Source organism: Marmota flaviventris, chromosome 1 (genome assembly GCF_047511675.1).
Source record: "Marmota flaviventris isolate mMarFla1 chromosome 1, mMarFla1.hap1, whole genome shotgun sequence".
NCBI lineage: Eukaryota > Metazoa > Chordata > Mammalia > Rodentia > Sciuridae > Marmota > Marmota flaviventris.
In genome coordinates this window covers 113,169,332-113,190,862 of record NC_092498.1, presented here as the reverse complement: position 1 = coordinate 113,190,862, position 21,531 = coordinate 113,169,332, and the positions used below count along the sequence as shown (strand labels likewise).

At 50.5% G+C, this 21,531-nt stretch overlaps 1 protein-coding gene and 1 non-coding gene across 3 annotated transcripts in view; both read right to left on the bottom strand.

Moving 5' to 3' along the window:
* Positions 1 to 1,000: 1,000 nt before the first annotated feature.
* The window catches only part of Zmat5 (zinc finger matrin-type 5), a 30,504-nt gene continuing 9,973 nt past the window's right edge, over positions 1,001 to 21,531 (bottom strand). Inside the window, exons 2-6 of one of the 2 annotated variants that reach the window (XM_027956040.3) lie at positions 16,133 to 16,316; positions 10,070 to 10,132; positions 8,576 to 8,656; positions 6,426 to 6,537; positions 1,001 to 1,429 (exon numbers count right to left, since the gene is read on the bottom strand). In XM_027956040.3, coding sequence (XP_027811841.1) covers positions 1,300 to 1,429; positions 6,426 to 6,537; positions 8,576 to 8,656; positions 10,070 to 10,132; positions 16,133 to 16,259 — 513 coding nt within the window. In that variant the 5' untranslated portion in view covers positions 16,260 to 16,316 and the 3' untranslated portion in view covers positions 1,001 to 1,299. The remainder of the gene's footprint in view (positions 1,430 to 6,425; positions 6,538 to 8,575; positions 8,657 to 10,069; positions 10,133 to 16,132; positions 16,317 to 21,531) is intronic. The other variant, XM_027956041.3, reaches the window with a different exon arrangement.
* Trnav-uac (transfer RNA valine (anticodon UAC)) lies at positions 14,029 to 14,101 on the bottom strand. Its single transcript has one exon. It is a non-coding gene; the product is annotated as a tRNA-Val (tRNA).

Sequence of the window (21,531 nt, the reverse complement as noted above, 5' to 3'; positions counted from 1 at the left end):
AGGATCCCCAGGACCTAGCCACTGCTGTGGTCCCTGTGCCCAGAGAGGGCACCTGCCTACCCCAGCTCTAATCCCTGAGGTTTTCCAGAGCTATGGGCAGGGTGGAGGAGGTGGGGGCAGAAAGCTCCTCTAGAGAAGGAAACAAGGCTGGGTCTCTTGAGTCCTTTCCTCTGACCCAAACTAGCCCTCCTCCCCCATGTACCTGCTAGGGCCTGAGCCTGCCCATTTCACAGGTGAGGAGCCTGAGGCTCAGAGGGACAGATTTGGCCTCAGGTTTTCCTCAGGGATTTTCAGGAAGCGCACAAGCTCATGGTAGGATGGGGCATCTGAGATGGCCCTGAGGCCCCTGAATTTCTGCTCCCAACCCATCCTAGCAAAGGCCAGTGACCAAGGGTATCCTGGTCCCCAGCACAGAAGTCAGAGCTGTAGTCCAGCTTAGGAAGGGAACAGAGCCGGGGCCAGGAGGCCTCAACTGGCCTGAGCAGCCTGTGTGATCTACCCATTGGCCTGGGTACTCCTCCTGGCAGACCTTGGGAGGGCCCCGGGCCAGCCCTTGGGTGGAGGAGCTGGCATAGTTCAGCTCTGTCAGTGCCAGGAGGTGTGACCAAGCTATTCTCCCAAACCCAGGGCCCGCTTTCTGCCCCCTCCTCCCTCCATTCTTCTGCACCCTCAAGGCCAGAGACCCAGCTCCTGTCCCTGCCCCAAATGTGCCATCCCAAACCTGTGGCACTAGCTCAGCATGGGAAGATGCAGGGGCTGCAAATTCTGCTAGGGCTGGGATGGCAGATGGAGTCCTTGTGCTCCTCTCCCCAGCCTTGGGGCCACTTATCACCTGGGCGACGAGGGAGCCACACTGGCACACCCTTTGCCTGGCTGAACTGAGCCTCTGCTGGTCTCTGTTGAAGAAGGGCTGAGAGGACAGATCACCCTGGAGATCTTGTCTCATCCCAGCCCTGCCTGTCCCCTGGAAAGGGTTGAAAGGAGGAGCTGAGAACACCGGTTTAGGGAAGCACAGCCAAACCAAGGGAGGCTTTCTTTATATACACCTGCAAGTTTTCTCTGTCTTCTCAAGACATCCCAGGAGGGCGGGTGAAGTAGAGGGTGAAGCTGCCCAGCACAGACTGGGACCAGGGCTGCAGCTGGTATGGGGGACTTTTGAGTCTCGGGGAGACCAGGCCTACAGTCTCAGAGGCTCTGGGGGCATAACAGGCAGAGGGCTCGGCCTCCCCAGTAGGAGCAATTGTCTTTATTGTGACAGATAAGTGCTGACCAGGTAGGAGATGAGCAGGGGCAAGGGGCTCAACCCCACTGAACTCTTGGCTGCAGGGGCCACCCCCCGGGTGGGGGTGCCCTCAGGGATGGAGGCAGCTCCTGGACCGGCGGCCATCCTATGGGGTACTGGAAGACAGTGGCTCTGATGGGTTCAGCCCTGGAGAGAAGGAGAAAGAGAATTAGAGCAAGTGCAACTGAGGCCTGGGTTGGAGCACAGCCCAGATCCAGCTCTCCCTCCCACCACCCTGGCTATGGGGAGGGTCAGCTGCCTGCATGGCCCTTCTGGAAACAGAGACTTGAAAACACACAGACCCTTAGAAACAGCAACCTCCTCTCCAGGAACTGAGCCCAAGGAAACAGTGAGGTTCTAGGCAGATACAGAGCTACAAGAATGGCTTTGAGAAAAACAAAAATAACCTTAGTGTCCACCTGTGGGGGACTGATTAAATACATATGCACGTCCAGTGGAGAATGCTATGCAGCCTGTGTAAAAATTAAGGCAGACATATATGCACTGATGAGGAGAGACATACTATGTGAGTAGGGAAAAAAGCAGCTTATAAAATAATGTATATAGCATGATACTATTTTTGTTTAAAGATATATAACATATATAAATGCATAAAAAAAACCCTGGAAGACACAGCAAAATGTTAACTGGTTCTATCTGAGTGGTGCAATTATGGGTGGTTTTTTTTACTTCTTTATACTTTCCAAAAGTTTTGCAAGCACGCAAGCCTTTGAAATCCGAAAAAAATATTGTCTAAAATGTTTTTAAAAGCCTCATTTCTCATGCTACTCACTGTCCTTAACATTCACCTCTCCCAAGCCACCACCCCAGGGCCCATGGGAAGTGCCATCGATGGAAAGGCATCTTCTGTGCCCAACCTGGGGTATCCTAACCTACAGGAGCTGACTGAGGCCGATGGAGGCAGCCTCCCCCCACTCTTTCAACTATGCCACATTCAGACCTGTCCACACCGGACCTCCCTCAGGCTACAAAGCACTTTGAATTCACCTGGGAGCTCATGTGTTGTCTCCTCGGGCTTGCAGTGCTCAGAGGGTAAAGACTGGGGTAGGAATGGCATTTTTTAACCCCAGTGCCCAGAGCCAGGCCTGACATGCAGAGGTGACACAGTAACTGTGTGCTGAATGACACAGTTATTCAGCTATACCGAGAGCTCTTACTGACTAGGCACTAGTGTGGACCAGAGACCAGGGCCTAGAAAGACCTCAAGAATCTCACATGAACCCTTTTTTTCAGATGAGACAACTGAGGTGCAAGGAGTCCTCACTTGTCCAGGTGACACAGGGGATGGAGGACGAAGGGCTAGAATGCAATTCAGACATTTCTCCCTGCCCCTTCAGTTGCCTTTGTTCTAGCCACACCCCACCCCACCCCATGCCCTAGCCTTCATGAAAGGTGAGCCCTGGAAGCTTCTAACAGGCTTGGGGGCCCAGTGGCCATCCCTCTGCAGAAAGAGAAGGGCCTGGGTTTTCTGTGAGAGGTCTGGACAGGTCTCAGGCCTCCGAGGTGGAGGCAGGGGTGGGGGGCTGTGCTCAGCAGCCCTGAGAGTTTGCCTCTCCCCACCCACTCAACTTACCCTTCTCTGGGCCTGACTGATAGTACAGGGTCAAGGACTTCTGGGAGCCCTAACTGCAGCCTCTAGGATTCCCACTGTGAGAGGAACAGGGACATCCCCTACTCAATGGGCTGCTGCCTGCTGGAAAGCACAGAAAGCAGCTCTTGACATGATTTATGGTGCTGGGGAAATTTCATAAACAGAAGGTTGAGGGTGGAGGAGGCCACAACTGCGGGAGCTGGGGCTCTCTATGGAGTCACAGTGACAGTAGAGCTCCCCAAGGGGGTGTGATCCTGGGAAGCCCCAGCCTCTAAGCCTCAGGCCCTTCCTCTAGCAAATGGGGCACATTTCCAGGCACCTGGGACCCAGCTACTGGGTTCAAGGCTCAGTCCAGTGTCCCTGCCTGCCCTGAGGCACCCAACAGAGAAAGGGCAACCCCTGAGTCTGCTCACAGATACTGGAGCCTTGCTAGGGCCCCAGATGTGCCAGGCCCTGGGCCGTACAGCCCATACCTGCAGCCCTGGCACATAGTAGACAGAGACACAGGTACATGGGGTAGGACTCTACTTGAGGCTTCCAGCATGGTCTGTTTGCCCTGTATGTAAGGACAGAAGCAGCTCCCTGGCAAATCCCCAGCTGTGGTCCTTACCAAAAGGAAACAGAGTCTTATGGAGGTAGATGGGCCAGAACAGAAGCTGTGGCCCAGAGAGGGGTATGTAGGGGAGATTAAGAGGGATAAAGTCACAATCAGAAGAGCCAACAATGGGAAGCAGGGCTGAGCATTGAACTGGCTGGGGATTAGTCTGTGTGTCTAAGGCCAGCTGCTCCCTCCCTCTGCCACTGTCTGTTCTTGGCAGATCCCTCAGGGTCAGTCTGTTGAGGGAATGAGCAAAAATGCCACCAAGCTGCACCTTCAAGGAGCCTCCGTGTCCCCATGTTGACAAGGAAAGTTGGCTCAGCTCACTGTGTGTTGTGGGGTTCTGCTCAGTCTGCAGGTCTATGTGGTCCCAGGTGGGTCAGGCAGCCATCTGTTCCCCAGGAAGGAAACAGACACCCAAAGAGGAAAAGGGGGCTACCTAAAGTCCTCAGACTGGTCCCCACACATTAATACCCAGGTAACAGGCATCTAGGCTGGCCACACTGCTCCCCTAAATACACACACATGTTGTCTCCATGCCCTGGGGACACCCATACTTGCTCAAGATTGTGAAGGGGAGCTGGGGCTAGAAGGGGCCACGTCTTAGAGTACTAAAGCTCACAGCTGGTGGGGTTGGCAGAGGCAGTTTCAGGCAGAGGAAACAGCATGCATGGGGTTCCCAGAAATCACAAATGACTGTCCATCTAAGAGGCTGCTAACACTGTGACTGACAGGCTAGGTATGACAGGTGGTCAGGTGACTCCATGAGTCTGGTAGCCAGCAGGGAGATTTCCTTAGGCCCTGTGAACTAGGCTGTGGAGTCCAGGCCCTCCCAAAGTGGAGGTGGACTTGGGAGGGGTTAAGCAGGGGAGGCCCAGGGCCAGAGTGTGTTTTGGAAGCTGGCTGGGGCTGTAATATGGAGAATGAACTGGAAGAGCTCAGGGGAGGGGAGAGACCTAGGAGAGGGCTGTTATGGCCAGCTAGGAGAGCCACAATAGGCAACCCAGAGGCTGGAATCTAATTCCCTACAACCCCACAGGAGGGGTTCATGGATGCAGAAGCACAGCCCCGATGAGCAGAGGTGTCATGTTTCCCAAAACTACCCTGCAGGGAGAGGACTATGGGAGACCAAGGTAGCAATGGCAACAGCAAGAATAAAAGGTCACCTCCTTTCCGACAACTCTTTTTTCTTAAGGCTGTACAGGTCTGTTCTGCCCAAAGAATGATTCATATTGGCTTTAAGCCTTCAGGAGGCAGGTGAATAGGTGGGGAAGGGGCAGAGAATGTTTGTGGAGAAAGCAGATCTCTTGGAAGTGCCCAGGTTGATTGGCCAGAGGGAAAGTGACCTGGCAGAGCAGTTTAGACCCTGCTCCCCAGAGCCCAAGGTAGGTCCCAGTTTCAGGCACCATTCCAAAAACTGCTACTGCCATATTAGCAGCTCCAATCCAGCTAGACTAGAGACCACAGGGTCTTCCTGGATCCTCCTCACAGCCCTGAGAGGTATTCAGGGTATAACTCACTTTCAGGAGACACCACGGGGCAAAAGCAGGGCCGTAAGTGGCCAGGACAACATGAGGTTGGGAGGAACTCATTCATATGGGACCAGTTCCAAGGAGTGGTGCAGAGCAGAGACTGAACTGAAGTGATCTCAGGAAAATGGGGATCCCCAGAACTCCCTAGTCAGACCAACCCTCCACCACATGAGCAGAAGTAACTTGGCATTCAGGATCTGGATCCCTGGAAGATGGCTGGTAACAACAGGAGGCACCCAGATGACCAAAGTCACAATCCCTTCAGACAGGTCCAAAAGGCAGGGATGGCATACTCCAACATTTGAGTTATGTCCAACTATATAGTTTTAAGGTAGCGGTACACTGGGCACATATTTAGAATAAAGGTAAAATACAAAGTTAACTTTAAAAGACCTTAATCATCTCTTTCCACTGGACCAAGAAATTTGCCCTTCACCTTCTGGCACAGCCCCGAGGGAAGTCCATGGACTTCTCTGACCAGACCCTCTTGGCTCAGGTCAGGCCGTCATCCCATGAGACCATACCACAGAGCAACTAGGGCCTGAAGGGCTACTGCAAGATGGGGAATCAAGGTGGCCCAGGGTAGGGCAACTTGCACACAGTCATGTGCAGCTCACAAGCACCCCCCTTGGTCCCCTTTCGTACCCTCTCTTCCTCCCATTTCCTCCCCCTCTCCATTACTGGCAGAGGGGAGCTCAGGAGCCCTGGACTTTGGCTGTGATGCTAGGTGGCTGCGGAAGCCCCTGCCTGTCCCTGTGCTTCTCTGTGTTAATGTATAGTGTGGGCTGTGTCTGAGAGGGGAGGGTCTGAGATGGCATGCAGCCCACATTTGAGGGCCCGTTCCTGTCCATTTTTGAGCATTCTGAATGCTCAGGCCACTTCCCCTTAGGGAGGCGTGGGACAATGATGTTGTCATGCCCCTGTACAGTCCCTGCTCTGCCTATTCCTAGCTATGTGCCCTTGATCAAGTTGAACGTCTCCATGAGCCTCAGTTTCCCATCTGTGGGGCCCTGGGACAGGCAGTGGATGATGGACCACTGGGAGCTTGGCCACCACAGCTCAGGTCCATCCCTCTAGCAATGGACTTAGTGCTGTAGAGTCAACCTGGCCAACACTTCCCCTCCCACCAGCACACACTGCCAGTGGGGGATGAGACATAAAAGGTGGGGACCAAGGACAGGTACCTTTAAATGTACACTCCCTCTGGCCAGTGCCTGGGGACCCAAGAGCTCCACTGTAGCCCTACTCATAGGCATCTCTGGAGGAGAGTAGGGGAAGAGTCTAACTATAGCCCCTGAATTTAGGAAGTTCGTGGAGATTCCTCAACTTTAGCAAAGGACCAAAGGACAGGCTGGCTGGGGTCTTGCCCGCAGCAGCACAGAAACACCTGGGAGTCTATACCTGCTGCTCGGGGTTGAGCTCAGTCGCTTGGCTCTCTTCTCCAGCCAGTCCTCCAGGTGGCCCTCAGGGAGCTCGGGTGTGTCCAGAGGCCACTCCCTGGCTCGCCTCTCCTCTGTGGGGAATAGGGAGACAAAAGGAAGGTGAGGGGCACAATCCTGCCTGCCTGAACCCCACCTCCCGCAAAGTAACAGCAACTGGCCAGCTCCGGGGAAGTCCTGGGATGCTGCAGCAATCTTCCAGAGAAGTGCAGGCTGGTAGGCCAGGAGCACTGCTGCTGGCTTGTCCCTTTACTGCCCCTACTGCCTGAGCCCATCTGCATCCCATGACCCAGTGCTACAGGTCTGGCTCTGCTCCCCATTGAAGGGAGATAGCAATGGCTGCCTCCCAAGCTTTGGGGAGCTGGAAACAGGATAATGAGTGTAAAGAGCCTAGCCCTCAGGAGGGGTTCAAATCTCAGGTGCAAGGGGTCAAAATCAGCAGTAGAACAAGGTTGAGTCTTGGTTCTGCCACTGCCAGGTCTCCAGACAAGGCATGAGCCTCAGTTTTCTGGTTTTTCTTTTCATATAATGTTGTACAAAAAAACTCTGCCATTGAACTAAAGCCAGGCAACAAATAGTCTGAGTTCATACAAGCTGGGTGTGAGAGGGTGATGGGGTCAGTCTCCAAGTGGTCTGGGATGGGCCATGGGCCAGAGGAAAACAAACTCATGGCATGACAACACTTGGGGGCTGGCCCTGGGCTCACTGCACAGGGCATCATTGCCTGGGGCATCATCACGTTTGACAGGTCAAGACACTGTCTCCAAGAGGTCAAGCCATGTGCCAAGGTTACAGAGGATGTGGAAGAGCCAAGACCATCCACAATGCCAGCCTCCTTGGGCCTCACCCTATCTCCATCTCCACTAGATATGATCTCAGCCTGAGCTCCCCACCACAAGCTAACCATTCCCTGAGAGCCTGTGGCACACGGGGAGCTGGAGACATCAGCACTGCCAGGACTTGCTGGCTGGTGCCATGAGGCCTCACTTCCACCCAGAGAGAGCTCCTGGAAACCCGGTGTCAGTGCCAGAGCTGTAGTACACCACCACTGGCTCCCCAGGGGAGGGCATAGAGCCCTAGGGTCCAACTGGGCAGAGGAAAGTGAAGCCTAACAAGGGATGAGGACAAAGGTCAAAGTGCCCCAGGCATTCAAGAGCTCCCTGAGGCAGCTGGACAGAGAAGAATGGATAGCAGCCTCCTGGGAGACCCAAAGTCAGTCTCTAACTCACTGTGGGGCTCTCTCAAGGTCCTAAGGTCTGAGGTCTGAGTACTGGCCTTGGTTTCTTCATCTGTTCAATGAAGGGGCCAAAGGAGATCAGTTAAGATGTTTAAGAGGGCCAGGCACAGTGGCACACACCTGTAATCCCAGCAGCTTGGGAGGCTGAGGCAGGAGGATTGCAAGTTCAAAGCCAGCCTTAACAACAATAAGGCACTAAGCAACTCAGTGAGACCCTGTCTCTAAATAAAATATAAAATAGGGCCGGGGATATGGCTCAGCGATTGACTGCCCCTGAGTTCAATCCCTGGCACCCCTCACCCCGCCAAAAAATACCTCTTATTCCCCCTCCCCAAAAAAAGCCCTCTAAGAGGGAACCTCCTTGTTCTGTAATTGGAAAGCCAGCATCGAGCTGCCCAATGGCTCACTGGCCTGTTTCTACAGAAGCTGAAATTGCCCTGCCCCTCCCAGAAGTCACTAGGCTATGAGGATCCTGAGGGAGGAAAAGGTGCTTTCTTCATTCCCCTTTCCCAAGTGTGCTGAAGGGGATCTGCCAAGTGTTGAATAGGGATTCCTATGGTGCCTGATGGAGGGGGAGAGGGAGGGACCCCCCACACCTGCTGGGTTAGCGTGTGGGCAGTGGGGCACTTTCAGAGCTCCCAGGCGGGAGCCATATATTTTTCACTTTCAGGAGACACAGCTGTGTTTCTGACGCCCACCTCACATTGTGGAATTGGGGACTCCCTATCACCCTGAGCAGACCTTGGCCTGCCCCACATGATGGCTTCTACTGAGGGACAGGAGGGGAGGTGCAGAGCAGTTTCCCCAGTCACAGATCCCACATCCCTTGCCCGCACTCCATTCCCGCCCTGCATAGGGCCCCTGCCGAGACACACCCTCCACCTGGATGCTCAGCTCTTGCAGGTCTCGCTCTGACATGTGGGAAAATCTGCAGTTGGAGCCAAAGTCACACTGGCCTGCAACAAGAAGACAGAGTTACTTGCCATTCAGGAAGGGCGCCTATTACAGGCTGAAGGCTCTCTGATGATGGTTTCTGATCTTTTAGAAACAAGGTTTTAGGGTCTCTGGTCCCACTCTCACTCAGCAGTCCTGGTGGACCAAACCTGATCAAAGTGAGTCAGGACTGGGCTGCACAGATATCTGCAGGCTGTCTCTCATCACCAACCCCTCCTACCCACCTCCATGAATTACATGTGGGTTCCTGAAAGAACACGCTTCCTCCTCCACGCCAGGCTGTTGCACATGCTGTGCCCCTACCTGGAGCCCCACCTGCCCACCTGGCTTGCATGAGCAGCTGGACTGCTCCTCCAAAAGATCTCAGCAGGGGCCGGAATTGTGGCTCAGTGGTAGAGTGCTTGCCCAGCATGTGTGAAGCACTGAGTTTGATCCCCGGAGACCACATAAAAATAAAATAAAATAAAAGTATTGTGTCCATCTACAACAACAACAAAAAAATCTATTAAAAAAAGACCTCAGGGGCTGGGGATGTGGCTCGAGCGGTAGCGCGCTCGCCTGGCATGCGTGCAGCCCGGGTTCGATCCTCAGTACCACATACAAACAAAGATGCTGTGTCTGCAGAAAAGTAAAAAATAAAATAAAATAAAAATCCTCTCTCTCTCTCTTTTTTTTTTTTTTAATTAAAAAAAAAAAAAGACCTCAGCAGCACCTTTGCTATGGAGGAACCAAAGTTTGGGTGGTTTTTCCAGGCTCAAACAAGGAAACCAAAGTGTCTGGAAATAACAGGAGCATGGTGGTATCCTACACCAGTGTAACCTCCCAGTGTCAAATGTACCTCAAAGCCAAGTCAATGGGAAACTCCTGATCTGCAGGCCTCGTGACTATTTTGGGGGCAACACCATTTCCTGAGAAGAACACGGCCTTTCATCCAGCTTCCCTAACTCACCCATAGTACCTTTCCCCAGGGCTAAGCTCCCTTACAAACCACTGTGGTTTTCCTCTTTGCCTTGGCTTCCAGGAAGCTCAGGGCCAAACTTTCTAGTACACAGACCTCAAGAACAAACATGGAGACTAATTATTCTCCTGGCTTGTCTTATTTTTCCTACCCTTACTTTTATCTGTTTTTGCTGCCTTTGCTTACTAAGGTCTGTATCTCTTTGAAGTATAGTTGTCTTTGTGAGATGAGTATTGAGCAGTAAAATCAATACTTCTGAAAAGCTGAGGACCAGATCAGGGAAAGACCCAAATTCCAACCCATGGGGAGGCGCTGACTGACTGGTCAGCTGAAGCCAGGCTGCAAAGTGGACTCAGGATGGTGTCCAGAGTTGGAGAAGACACTCTACAGAGATCCACACAAGCCAGACAAGGTATTCTTGGTCCCGGAGGGGACCCAAACCAGCAGAGCACTTTACCTGTCAGCAGGAACTTCCTGCAGGGCCGCTTGTTCTGCTCATCCAGCAAGATGGCAGCTGCATCTATAAGAGAAGAAAGGGACTGGGTTCAGATGGCTCCGCCAAGGAGGGAGGTAGAGTCTCAGGGAACTGAGGGAAGAAAAGAGCTCCCCACACATGGAGAAGCATTGCTTTGGTTGACCATAGGGGGGGATGCTTGGCAGTGGGATCCAAGGTGACCTCCATCCCTCACCTTACCCAGGGCCAGCCAAAGTCAAGAAATAGGTTTCAGGTCAAAGGTATTTGACTTTGACTGTACGATGGACTCACATAGGAAGTTTTCTTTTTCCCCAACCAAATAGAGGGGAAGGGGAAAAAAAGCTCTTTTATTTCCACATAAAATCATTTTTGAAGGGGCTGGGGTTGTGGCTCAGTGGTAGAGCACTTGCATCACATGTGTGAGGCACTGGGTTCGATCCTCAGCACCACATAAAAACAAATAAATAAAATAAAGATATTGTGTTCATCTACAACTAAAAAAATTTTTTTTAAAAATCACTTTTCAAGTTTCAGAACATCTTAGGGCTGGGAATGTAGATCAGCAGCAAAATGTTTGCTTAGCATATGTGGGGCCATGAGTTTGATTCCCAGCACCACAAAAAACAGCAATAACTGGCTTTCTCAGAACAACTTCTAGAATTTTAGGGAACTTTAATTAAAACATATGTTAACCAAGTGAGAACTGACATGTGGACATTATTTTGTCTCCCCATTCAAGAGTGTCATACGTCTTATGTATTATCTCCATCTTCTCTTTATTCCCTAATAAAATTTAGAAGTTTTAAAATAATTTTATTGCTCTTTTCTGTAAAAACTTGACCTGGCAGATGAATTCATCATTTAGGGACTGTCAGTTAACAGGACATAGTTTTATGGCCTCCTGGTTGCAAACAGCCTGACGAATTATTATTTGGCTTAGCAGCCATGTTCTCAGCTGCTATACTGAATGCTCTCCAAAGGTCTTGTTCCTCAGCTTGGTATTGAAAGGTGGTAAGAGGGTGCTCAGAAATGGCAGCAGTTTTTATTTTCTCCTCATGAATCCACTTTACAGTACTAATGTCCCCATTCTGCAGAGGGGTAATATTGAGGTTCAGACAGGAAAATGACCTTCCCAAGGATACATGATCAGAAAGTGGCAGCACCAGGTTTGAACCCTGGTATGTGGAATTCTAGAGCCTTTGTTCTTTCCATGTGGCTGCTGATTTCCTGATGCCTGGATAAATGGCCCAGTAATGGGGATGCCTCTCTTCAGGGCAGCTGGTGGCTGGGAAGGGAGAGGATCTGCTAGGGGCTGGGTGTTGGTTACGGCAGGATTCACTCCAGGGGGCCTGGCAGAGCCATGAGTGAAGCCAGCAATGTGGAGGAGGGTCCATCCATTAGCACCAGGCTTGTCAGGCTCAGTTCAACCACTAGAGCTAGAGACACCATGGCCTGTCCTGCCTGTCGTTCCTGGGGAGGCTGAGCTGGTGGGATTATGTGGATGTTGCCTAGGACCTCCCTGAGGCTAGTACCACTGAGGGAGGCAGGAGGGCTGAGCCTAAGTCCCAGACAAGAGGCACTGGCTAGGTGGCTCAGCGTAGAAGAGTTCTATTCTGTGGTGCTGCTGGCCAGTGGTTCTCAACTCTGACATGCTTTAGGATCACCACGCAACTATTAAAGTACATGGACACCTGCACCTGCCCTTCTCAGGTTCTGCTTTAATTCATCTGCATAAGGGAGATCACAATTGTTAAAAGCTCCTGGGGTCAGGCAGGGTGGTGCACACCTATACTTCTAGTGGCTCAGGAGGCGGAGGCAGAAGGATCACAAGTTCAAAGCCAGCTTCAGCAACTTAGTGAAGCCCGAAGCAACTCAGTGAAACCCTGTCTCTAAATAAATTACAAAATAGGGCTGGGGATGTGGCTCAGTGGCCAAGTGACCCTGGGTTGAATCCCCAGTACCCTCCCCTGAAAAAAAAGCTCTTGGGTACCTCTAAAGTACACCTAGGATTAAGAAAACCCAGCCTACCCTCTGCACAAAGAGGCCCCTGCTCCTCCACATGGTGTTCAAGGCTCCTTGTGATCTGACCTGTTGGTCCTTCTCGCTTCATCTTCCAAAATTAACAGCTGCCCCTGGTGCCCCATGTTTATTTACCTAGTCATTTAGGCATTCATCTATCAAATGTTCACAAAGCACATCCCATGTGCAGGCACTATGCCAGGATGAGGATTTAAGTGGAGATCAAGTCAGAGCGGGTCCTTCCTCCAGTCTAACAGCCACAGTAATCCATGTGGATATAAATGGGGTAAACACTGAACACGAACAAATGACCTAACCTGGCCTAGGGCATGGGAAGGGCATCCCTGAGCATTTACTGCCCGAGTTTAGTTCTGGGACAAAGGAACTATCTTGGGGTAGGGAGGACAGAAGGAAGGACATGCCCACAGAAAGAACAGTACATGCAGTGATCAATGTGGTCAGAGCCAGGAGGGAGAGGCCAGCAGAACATGGAAACCCAGCAGGACACACTGTTGTAAGTGAGTGGGAGATCACTTAGAAGGGCCTGTTTTATCCATCTTTGAATCTTCAGAGCCTGTCTGGGGATTGAGGACAGGCAAGTACTCATTGAGCACTGGCTGAATAAATGTGTCCATCAGATAAAGGGCCTAAGGCCACTCCTTCTAAGGACACAGAAGCATCATTCCTACTTAGCATAAACCCTAATGTGCAGAACAGTCATCATGGGATTACTGAGCCTGTGTCACATCTCTGGGAGGTGGGTACTGTTGTTATGGCTGTTTTATATGTGACAAAATTAGGGCTACACCATTAGTGATTCACGACTTGGGACTGAACCCAGGCAGCCTAGCTCCAGGGCCTGTGTTTGTCCTGACAGTGACCCATGGATCATCAGCCACTCTGAGGCCCTTGGAATTTGTCAAAGGCCATGAAGCTGGGAGCTGAGAACCAGTTGCTCAGGGTAAGTGCAGGCCTAGGGGAACCTTTTGAACAAGAAGAGAGCTCATGTGCCAGCTTGGCCACCAGAACCTGGGGACCATGAGTAAGGCAATCCACTGGTCTAAGTTTTTAAAAATTTTGTTTTAGTTGTCAATGTACCTTTATTTATTTATATGCAGTGCTGAGAATCAAACTCAGTGCCTCACACATGTTAAGCAGGTGCTCCACCACTGAGCCAAAACCCCAGCCCCACTGGTCTGGATTTTAAATTCATCATCTGTAAGTGGGGAAACTCAGGCCGCCAGCCCCGGTAGCAGAGCTGATTTGTTTTGTTTTCTGGTCCTGGGGATCGAACCCAGAAGAGCTTTACCACTGAGCCACAGCCCTTTTTATTTTTTGTTTTGAGACAGGGTCTCACTAAGTTGCTGAGGCTGGCTTTGAACTCATAATCCTCCTGCCTCAGCCTCCTGAGCTGCTATGATTACAAGCATGTGCTACCATGCCCAGTTCCCTGCACAGCTGTTCTAAGGACTAGAAGTGGCTGGGCATGTGAGAGGTTGATGGGAATGCAAGAGCCCTAAGAAAGGGACTACAGCACCTGCCTTTTCATTTTTTCTGTAAGGAACACAAGGACTTCTACCCATTATTTCTGGACTCCAGGGCCCAGCTGTTATTGGCTGAGCATCTGGGATAAGGAGCAAATGCCAAGGTGATCTTGGCCTAGCTAAGGCCAAAGCTCAGCCCCTCACTGGGTTTGGAAGACAGGGAACCTGATGTCAGGATCGGAGATTTCTCAAATAGCTAGGAGCCCCCAATGCCCTTAAATTCCCCATCTGTCTCCATTCCCAAACCCTCCCAATCACAGCTGTGCTGGGCCTGCTGAGCAGCCTTGTTGGCCACCTTCCTCCCCAAACCTAGAAGCCTCAGTTTCTTTGCCTGAAATAGGGAGCATCTGGGAGATGCTTTTTTTTTTTTTTTTTTTTTAATGGTGCTGGGGATTGAACCCAGGGCCTTGTGCATGTAAGGCAAGCACTCTGCCAACTGAGCTATATCACCAGCCCTAGGAGAGCTTTAAAAACACCAAGCCTAAGCCAGGTGTGGTGGCGCACACCTATAATCCCAAGGCTCAGGAGGCTGAGGCAGGAGGATCGAAAGTTCAAAGCTAGTCTCAGCAACTTAGTGAGGTCTTAAGAAACTCAACCAGACCCTGTCTCCAAATAAAATCTAAGTGCCGGGTGTGGTGGCACACACCTGTAATCCCAGTGGCTCAGGAGGCTGAGGCAGGAGGACCACGAGTTCAAAGCCAGCCTCAGCAAAAGTGAGGCGCTAAGCAAATCAGTGAGACCCTGTTTCTAAATAAAGTACAAAATAGGGCTGGGGATGTTGCTCAGTGGTTAAACGCCCCTGAATTCAATCCCCAGTACCAAGAAATAAAAAATACTCTGCCTAAGCCAGGTGTGGTAGCACATGCAGTAATCTCAGCAACTTGGGAGGCTGAGGCAGAAGTTCAAGGCCAGCCCGGGCAACTTGGTAAGACCCTGTCTCAAAATAAAAAAAATAAAAGGGGGACAGCTAGGTATGTAGCTCAGTGGGAAAGTACTTGCCTAACACATGCAAGGCCCTGGGTTTCATTCCCAGTACTGCAAAAAAAAAAAAAACAAAAACAATGCCTAGTCCTTATTCACCCAAACCCAGTGGGGTAGGGAGATCACTGTTACCATGACCAACTAGCCTTATTTATTTAAAGGTCTCTAAGTGCCTAAGAGAGTCACTGAGAAGTAAATGACAAACCATAGCAAGCACAGCATGTAGCAGGTACTCAATAAAGGCTCACTCCCTTCTAGTGAATTTTGTGTCTCAGAACAGAGAACTCCTTCTGTCTCCCTTCCCCTTTCTCCTTGGCCACCTGAACTCAGTTTGTTCCTCCCAGGCTCTGGGCCCTGTCCTGGAAAACTGTTCCCTACCTGTCCAAGCACCTCTGCTGCATCACCAAGCTCCCTCTCCTTTCAGCTCAGCTCCTCCCTGGCCACACTCTGGCCCCTCCCTGACCTTCCTTGGTGTGCACATCTAGTGGCAGCTATATAGCAGCATAACTCCCATCCACAGGCATCCTGGGGGCTAGGCCATGATGGATGCTTCTGACCTAAGCTCTTTCACTCCAGTCACACCTGCTTTGCAAGAGTCCCCACCCCCACCGCAGCAGTCGGGTTATTCATTCCTCCCTCCAGCCAATCATTCAACAGACTCTTCCTGCACCACACTGTTTACCCCACACAGAGTTCTTGCTGGCAAATGTAGGCCTGGCCACGTCACATCTGTCGAAAGCTCTTCAGAAGCTGCCTTCTGCCCTCAGGACAGTGCAACCTCCTTGCTGTGGCCTCCACAGACCTGAAGGATCTAGTCCCTGCGCACACCCAGCTTTGGCCCCTACCATTCTCCGCATCACTGGCTGTACCCTCTCCTCCCAGGGCATCCGGTGCTTTGCCCATGGCTACCTGTTTCAGAGTCTTCTTTGCATATCCTTGGCCCCAAATGACATGGCTGGCCCTATTTCAGCTGCTGGCTCAAACATCACCTCCTTGGAGAAGCCTGTCTGTTATCTGTATCCCAAGGATGTTCCACTGTGGGTGAAGCACAGAGCCCTCAGTCAAGGTCATCAGCGAAGGGACCTTCCATTTTGGATTGCCTCTCTGTCTCTGGGGCTCTCTCCTTTTTTTTGTACTGTTTCTATTTTTTTTTTCCTTAGCATGTACTCTATCACTGAACTACATACACCCCAGCCCCTTCCTCTCTCTCTCTCTCTTTTTTTTTGATATGGGGATTGAACCTATTTTTTATTTTATTTAGAGACAGGATCTCATTGAGTTGCTTAGTACCTACTTTTTGCTAAAGCTGGCTTTGAATCCATGATCCTCCTGCCTTGGTCTCCTGAGCCGCTGGGATTACAGGCGTGTACTACCGGGCCCAACACCTTCCTCTTTTGGATCCTCAAAGAGCCCAGATTGACCCACTGTGGTGCTAACCTAATGGTTAGAGGGATCAGCATGCGGGCTCCAGCAGCCTGGCCACAGAGCCCGCAGCACCCACCTCGGAACATGTCGTACCACACCTTCTTGGCCTTGAGGTGCTGCAGCCCGTTCAGGTGCTTCTTTCGGTTGTGGAGATTGTCCTGGAAGGAACGGTCACAGTAGTCGCAGAAGTATCGCTTCCCCATGGCCGCCTACACCAGGTGCTGAGGCTGCCCGGAAAGTCACAAAGCTCTTGGTCAGACCTTTGGAGAAAAGGCCAGAGGTCAGAGCTCTGGGGACAGGGCCCCTGACTGAGCACTCCCTGAGGGTCAGGCCTGAGCCAAGCTTTTCTTAAGGTGCCTTGTACCATGAGGAACTTCTAGAGCTAACAAGTCTAGTTCTAGAGGGATCTTTTAATTCTGATGCCCAGCCTCCAATCTCAGCCAATTAAAACAGAACTGGGGTATAGCAGCACACACCTGTAATTCCAGCTACTCAGAGGCTGAGGCAGGAGGATTGCTACTTCAAGGCCAGCCTTGGCAACTTTGTGAGACTCTGTCTCAAAAAAGGCTGGAGAGGGGCTGGGGATGTGGCTCAAGTGGTAGCGTGCTCGCTTGGCATGCGTGAGGCCCAGGTTCTATCCTCAGCACCACATACAACCAAAGATGTTGTGTCCGCCGAGAACTAAAAAATAAATATTAAAAAAATTCTCTCTCTCTCTCTTAAAAAAAAAAAAAGAAGGCTGGAGATGCAGCTCAGTGGTACAGCACCAAGTTCAATCCCTAACCACAAAAACAATAACAACAACAAACTAGAACCTCAGAAGGTAAGCCCCAGACTTTAGTATTTTTTATTTATTTCATTTTATTTTTTGGTACTAGGGATTGAACTGAACCCAGGGGTGCTTAATCACTGAGCCACATCACCAGCCCTTTTTATTATTATTTTTTTAAATTTTGAGACAGGATCTCACTAAATTGCTCAGGGCTTTGCTAAATTGCCGAGGTTGGTCTCAAACTGCTATCCTCCTGCCTCAGCCCTTGAGTTGCTGGGATTATAGGGCATGCACCACCACGCCTGGCTTTAGTATTTTTTTTTTTAAGCTCTCAGGTAATTCTAATATATAGCTAAGCTGGAGGACCCCCACCTTATACCCTCTGGCCAGCCTCCCTCATCCCTAGCACACCTCTGACTTCTGATCTCCTTGTTCTGGTTTTCTCCATGCTGGCCCCATGGGTCTTCGCCCTGCCCCTCACATAAGCCAGAAACATGGCTGCCTCCAGGCACATGGGTTTGTATCTGCTGTCCCCTTGGCCTGGATGCTCTCTCTGTGATGTCTGCCTGCCATACTTGCTTCCTCGGTCCTTTTTTTTTTTTTTTTGCTGGCTAGCTTTGAACTTGCGATCCTCCTGCCTCAGCCTCCTGAACTGCTGGATTTACTATGCCCAGCCAACAGAGGGGTCTTAAGACCTTACAATGTTCTCATTTCCCTCTGGGACTGAATGAGGACCCGCCACCTAAGAATTTAGTAATCTTCTTGGGAAGCTATTAGCCTCTGCTGCCTAAGCTCTCTGGCTTAAAGGACACCCAGGAACATGATTTTAGGGGACTTACAGTTGCATTCTTTTGATCAGCTATGTGACCTCAGACAAATCTCTCTTCCTCTCTTGAATCTCTGGTTGTCCCAAAGGAAAAATGAATATTAACTCATTTATTCCACAAATACTTGATTGCCTACTCTGTATCAAGTACTATTTTAGGTGCTGGGGCCCCAGCAATAAATTAAGCAAAAATATATCTGCCTTCATGGATTTATATTCTTGTCGGGAGAGAAAGACAATAAACGATAAGAAGTAATTTATTATTTCAAAGGCGATAAGTGCTATGAGGAAAAATCAAGCTGGGAATAGAGACAGCTAAGGGGAGAGTTCTGCAATTTTAAATAAAGTGATTACTGTAGATTGTCAAAAAGATAGCATTTGAGCAAAGATCAAAGGACTGAGGGAAGCCGGGTGCAGCAGCACACGCCTGTAATCCCAGTGGCTTGGTAGGCTGAGGCAGCAGAATGACAAGTTCAAAGCCAGTGGTAGCAACTTAGCAAGGCCCTAAGAAACTCACTGAGACTCTGTCTCTAAATAAAACACAAAAAGGGCTGGGAATGTAGCTCAGTGGTTAAGCACCCGAGTTCAATCTCTAGTACCAAACCAAACCAAACATAAAAACCCTGTCATTGTGACTACAGCTGCCATTCCTTTCCAGGAGAACTGCAGCCCATGGTGGGTGGCAATTCTATGGCTTTCATGCCCAGTGCTTGGGTCCTCCAGCTTGATGTCACAAGACCAGAGGGAGGATGTGTCTACTTGAGGCTGTCAAGTGGGACGTGCAAAGGCTGAGCCTAGTACAGTCCCTCAATCTGGGGTCTGGTCCCTCACTTAACAAAGCAGGCTTCTGAGGCCCAGAGGAGTATAGGAAATTATTTCCTTGAGGTCAGAAGGTGGCTGCCCAGGCTGGCAGCCAAAATCCCAGATTCCTAGGACCTGGCAAATAAGGATGAAGCTGGGACCTGAGCCACAGAGCAGACGGATGAGTGGGGAGGTAGAGGGGACAGATGGGGGAATGCTTCTTGGGAAGAAGAGACTAGGGATAGATGCAGAGACAAACAAGCATTCTGGGCAGTCCAGACAGCCAAGCAGGTTGATGGAAAAAGTTGCTCCTGCAGCAGACAGGGACAGCAGCCATTAAGTCAGGGGCTGTAATGGGATCAGGAACAGCCAGTCATTCCAAATGAAAACGTATAAAATCTCTCTTCTCCCATTACTGCTGAGAAACCACATCTCAGACATGCGGACTTGATATATTAAATTTGGCAGCTCTAATACATTCCGTCTTGCCAATAAACTTATAGGAATTGGATTGAAATTGTAAGAGATGAACGCTTAACGGCTGAGTGCTTAACCAAGCCATTCACGAAGCTTGAAGCTCCAAGGAGCAGCTGATTCTGGAGAGTAATGGGGAAGGGAGCGGAGGAGAGGAGTGTCCCTCTGGGAGACTGACTCAAACAGTGGCTCTGAAGCAGACTGGACCACACAAGGCACTGAGAAGCTGGCTGTGTAACCTTGGGCAAGTCACTGTCCTCTCTAGGACTCTATTTCACTGTGAAAATATGAGGCAGTGGGTCTAAATGATCTGATTATTTCAGAAGTGTACAGAGAAGTTTATTAATGCGAATGGATTATTAAGGCTGGGGATGTAGCTCAGCTATAGAGCATTTGACTAGCATGTGCAAGGCCCTGGGATTGATCCCCAGCACCACTAAATAAATAAATAACAAAGACCACTAATTGACTAGCAAGTATTCAATAAGTGTTAAACTATTGTAAGAGTTAGTAGTTTCTTGAGCACCTACTATGCTCTAGCACCATGCTAAGAAATATATACATCATCTCATTTGATCCTCAGGATAACCTGTGGGAATAGGACCTATGATGCCTTTTCAGATGAGGGCATAGAGGCTCCAAGATGTGAAGTGACTTGGTCAAGATCACACCACTAGAAAGCATCTGAGCTGGGTTTATAACTAGGCAGCAAGGCCCACACTCCTAACCACTCAATCCAAGTCTCCTCCAACAAATCAGACCAATGGCAGTTTTCCTTCATTAATCACTCACTACACCCCCAGGACCATGCTGGCTCTTTGAACTCTAAGAGGTATATATTATAAACCCACTTACGAATGGGAAAACTGAGGTTCAGAGATGTGCTGTGAAGTTCCCTGGGTCACGTATAGGAAGAGCAAAGAAAGCTTCAGGGTGGGAAGGTCTGTTCATGCTATCTAACTAACTGTCCCAAACCCTAACTCACCAGGAAATTGAGGCCACAGGCAAATGTCTGGCCATCCTGGTCAGGTCTATAGGTCTACAGGACCCCACATTCTAGTTCCAGCTCTGCCAGGTGAGACTGTGTCCATTACTTGCCCTCTCTGGGCCTTAGCTGCCGTATGTGTAAAGTGGCAAGAGGCTGGCTGGTGATCTCTAAGGACCTCTGCATTTCTAATATCCACTGATCAGATGAGAACATGCCCATGATAGTGCCTTCTGCCCACTTGTCCCAGCTGGGGACAGCATTGAGCACAAGGCCCTGCAATTATATGGCCTCATACAGCTAGGCTGCATGTGGCAAGAATAAGGGCTGGACTCTGGAGTCGACCTCAGGGCTTACATCCTGCTTTGTAATTTAGTGATCTTGATCATTATTTAACTTCTGGCCTCAGTTAATGCTATGAATACTGAGATAATAATAGCCATACTCCTCAAGGGGTTGCTGTGAGGATCAGATCATCCACATGCATGCACAGAGCTGAGTCCATTAGAGATGCTCAAGGAATGTTGGCCATCACCATCCTTATTATTGGCTTCCAGAAAACAAAGGCTCAGACAAGAAACTGAATTTCAGTGCCCAATGACCTCTGGGGCCAGCTGGTCCACATTACAAATGCGGAAAGGGAAGCCAGGAGAGGGGAAGTGAGTCCCCCAAAGCCCACAGCACAAGAGGCAGAAATGGAACTGGAACCTCCACTTCCATGGTAGGCCCAGTCCCCTGCCCTGCACAGTAGCTCTGCAGAACCCCTCTGCCTGCAGATGGCACTGGGGGCCAGTGTTTCCCATTTACCTCATGAGCTTGTCCCCACAGTCATGTGCTCAAAGCCCAGTTCCTGGGCAGGAATTGGCTTCTGCAAGGTCACTGCCCTAAGCACCAACTTCTAGACTCCTGACCAACTGCCTCCCGCTTTAGTGCTTTGGAGCACATTAGGAAAAGGTGCGACCTGCAGAAGCCTCTTGACAGACACAGTGTCTTGCCAGCTGCATACCTTGACAAACAGAATGTTGGCCAATTTCAGCTCCAACTCACCTGCTAGCCAGGCGTCTGCACAAGACAACCAATACTACCACACTGCAGCCCTGACTAGGGGCCAGGGACCCTGAGTAAGGGTGCAGGGACAGGGATGGAGGGGGACAGCTGAAGCATCTCTAGGTGGTGGGGCCCAAACACCAGCAGGGAGTGCTGACTAAGCTGGCCTCCTCTGCTATGATTCATCCTCATCCTCTGAGGGTGGTGTGTTTAGCAGCATGTGAGCAAGCCCCTGTCCCCTGTCTAGAACACAGAATGATCCAGCCCCACTTTCCCACTGGGAACACAGGTGGTGCCACCAACTCATTTCCAGGGACAGGTCTATGGCTGAGACAACATTTGCTGACTTCCCAGAGCTTTGCCAGGTGCCAGAGCTGGCTCCTCATAGCCAAGAGGCACAGGGATGCGAGCAGGATAACTCTGGGGTCACATAGGTCTGGATTTGAATTTCAGTTCTGCCACTTACACTTGTGTGATCTCTGAAAGTTATTTCATGTCCTTGAGTCTGTCTTTGGTTATAAAACAAGGATCCCACAGCTGCAGAGAATTTACCAAGGTCACTGTCATCCT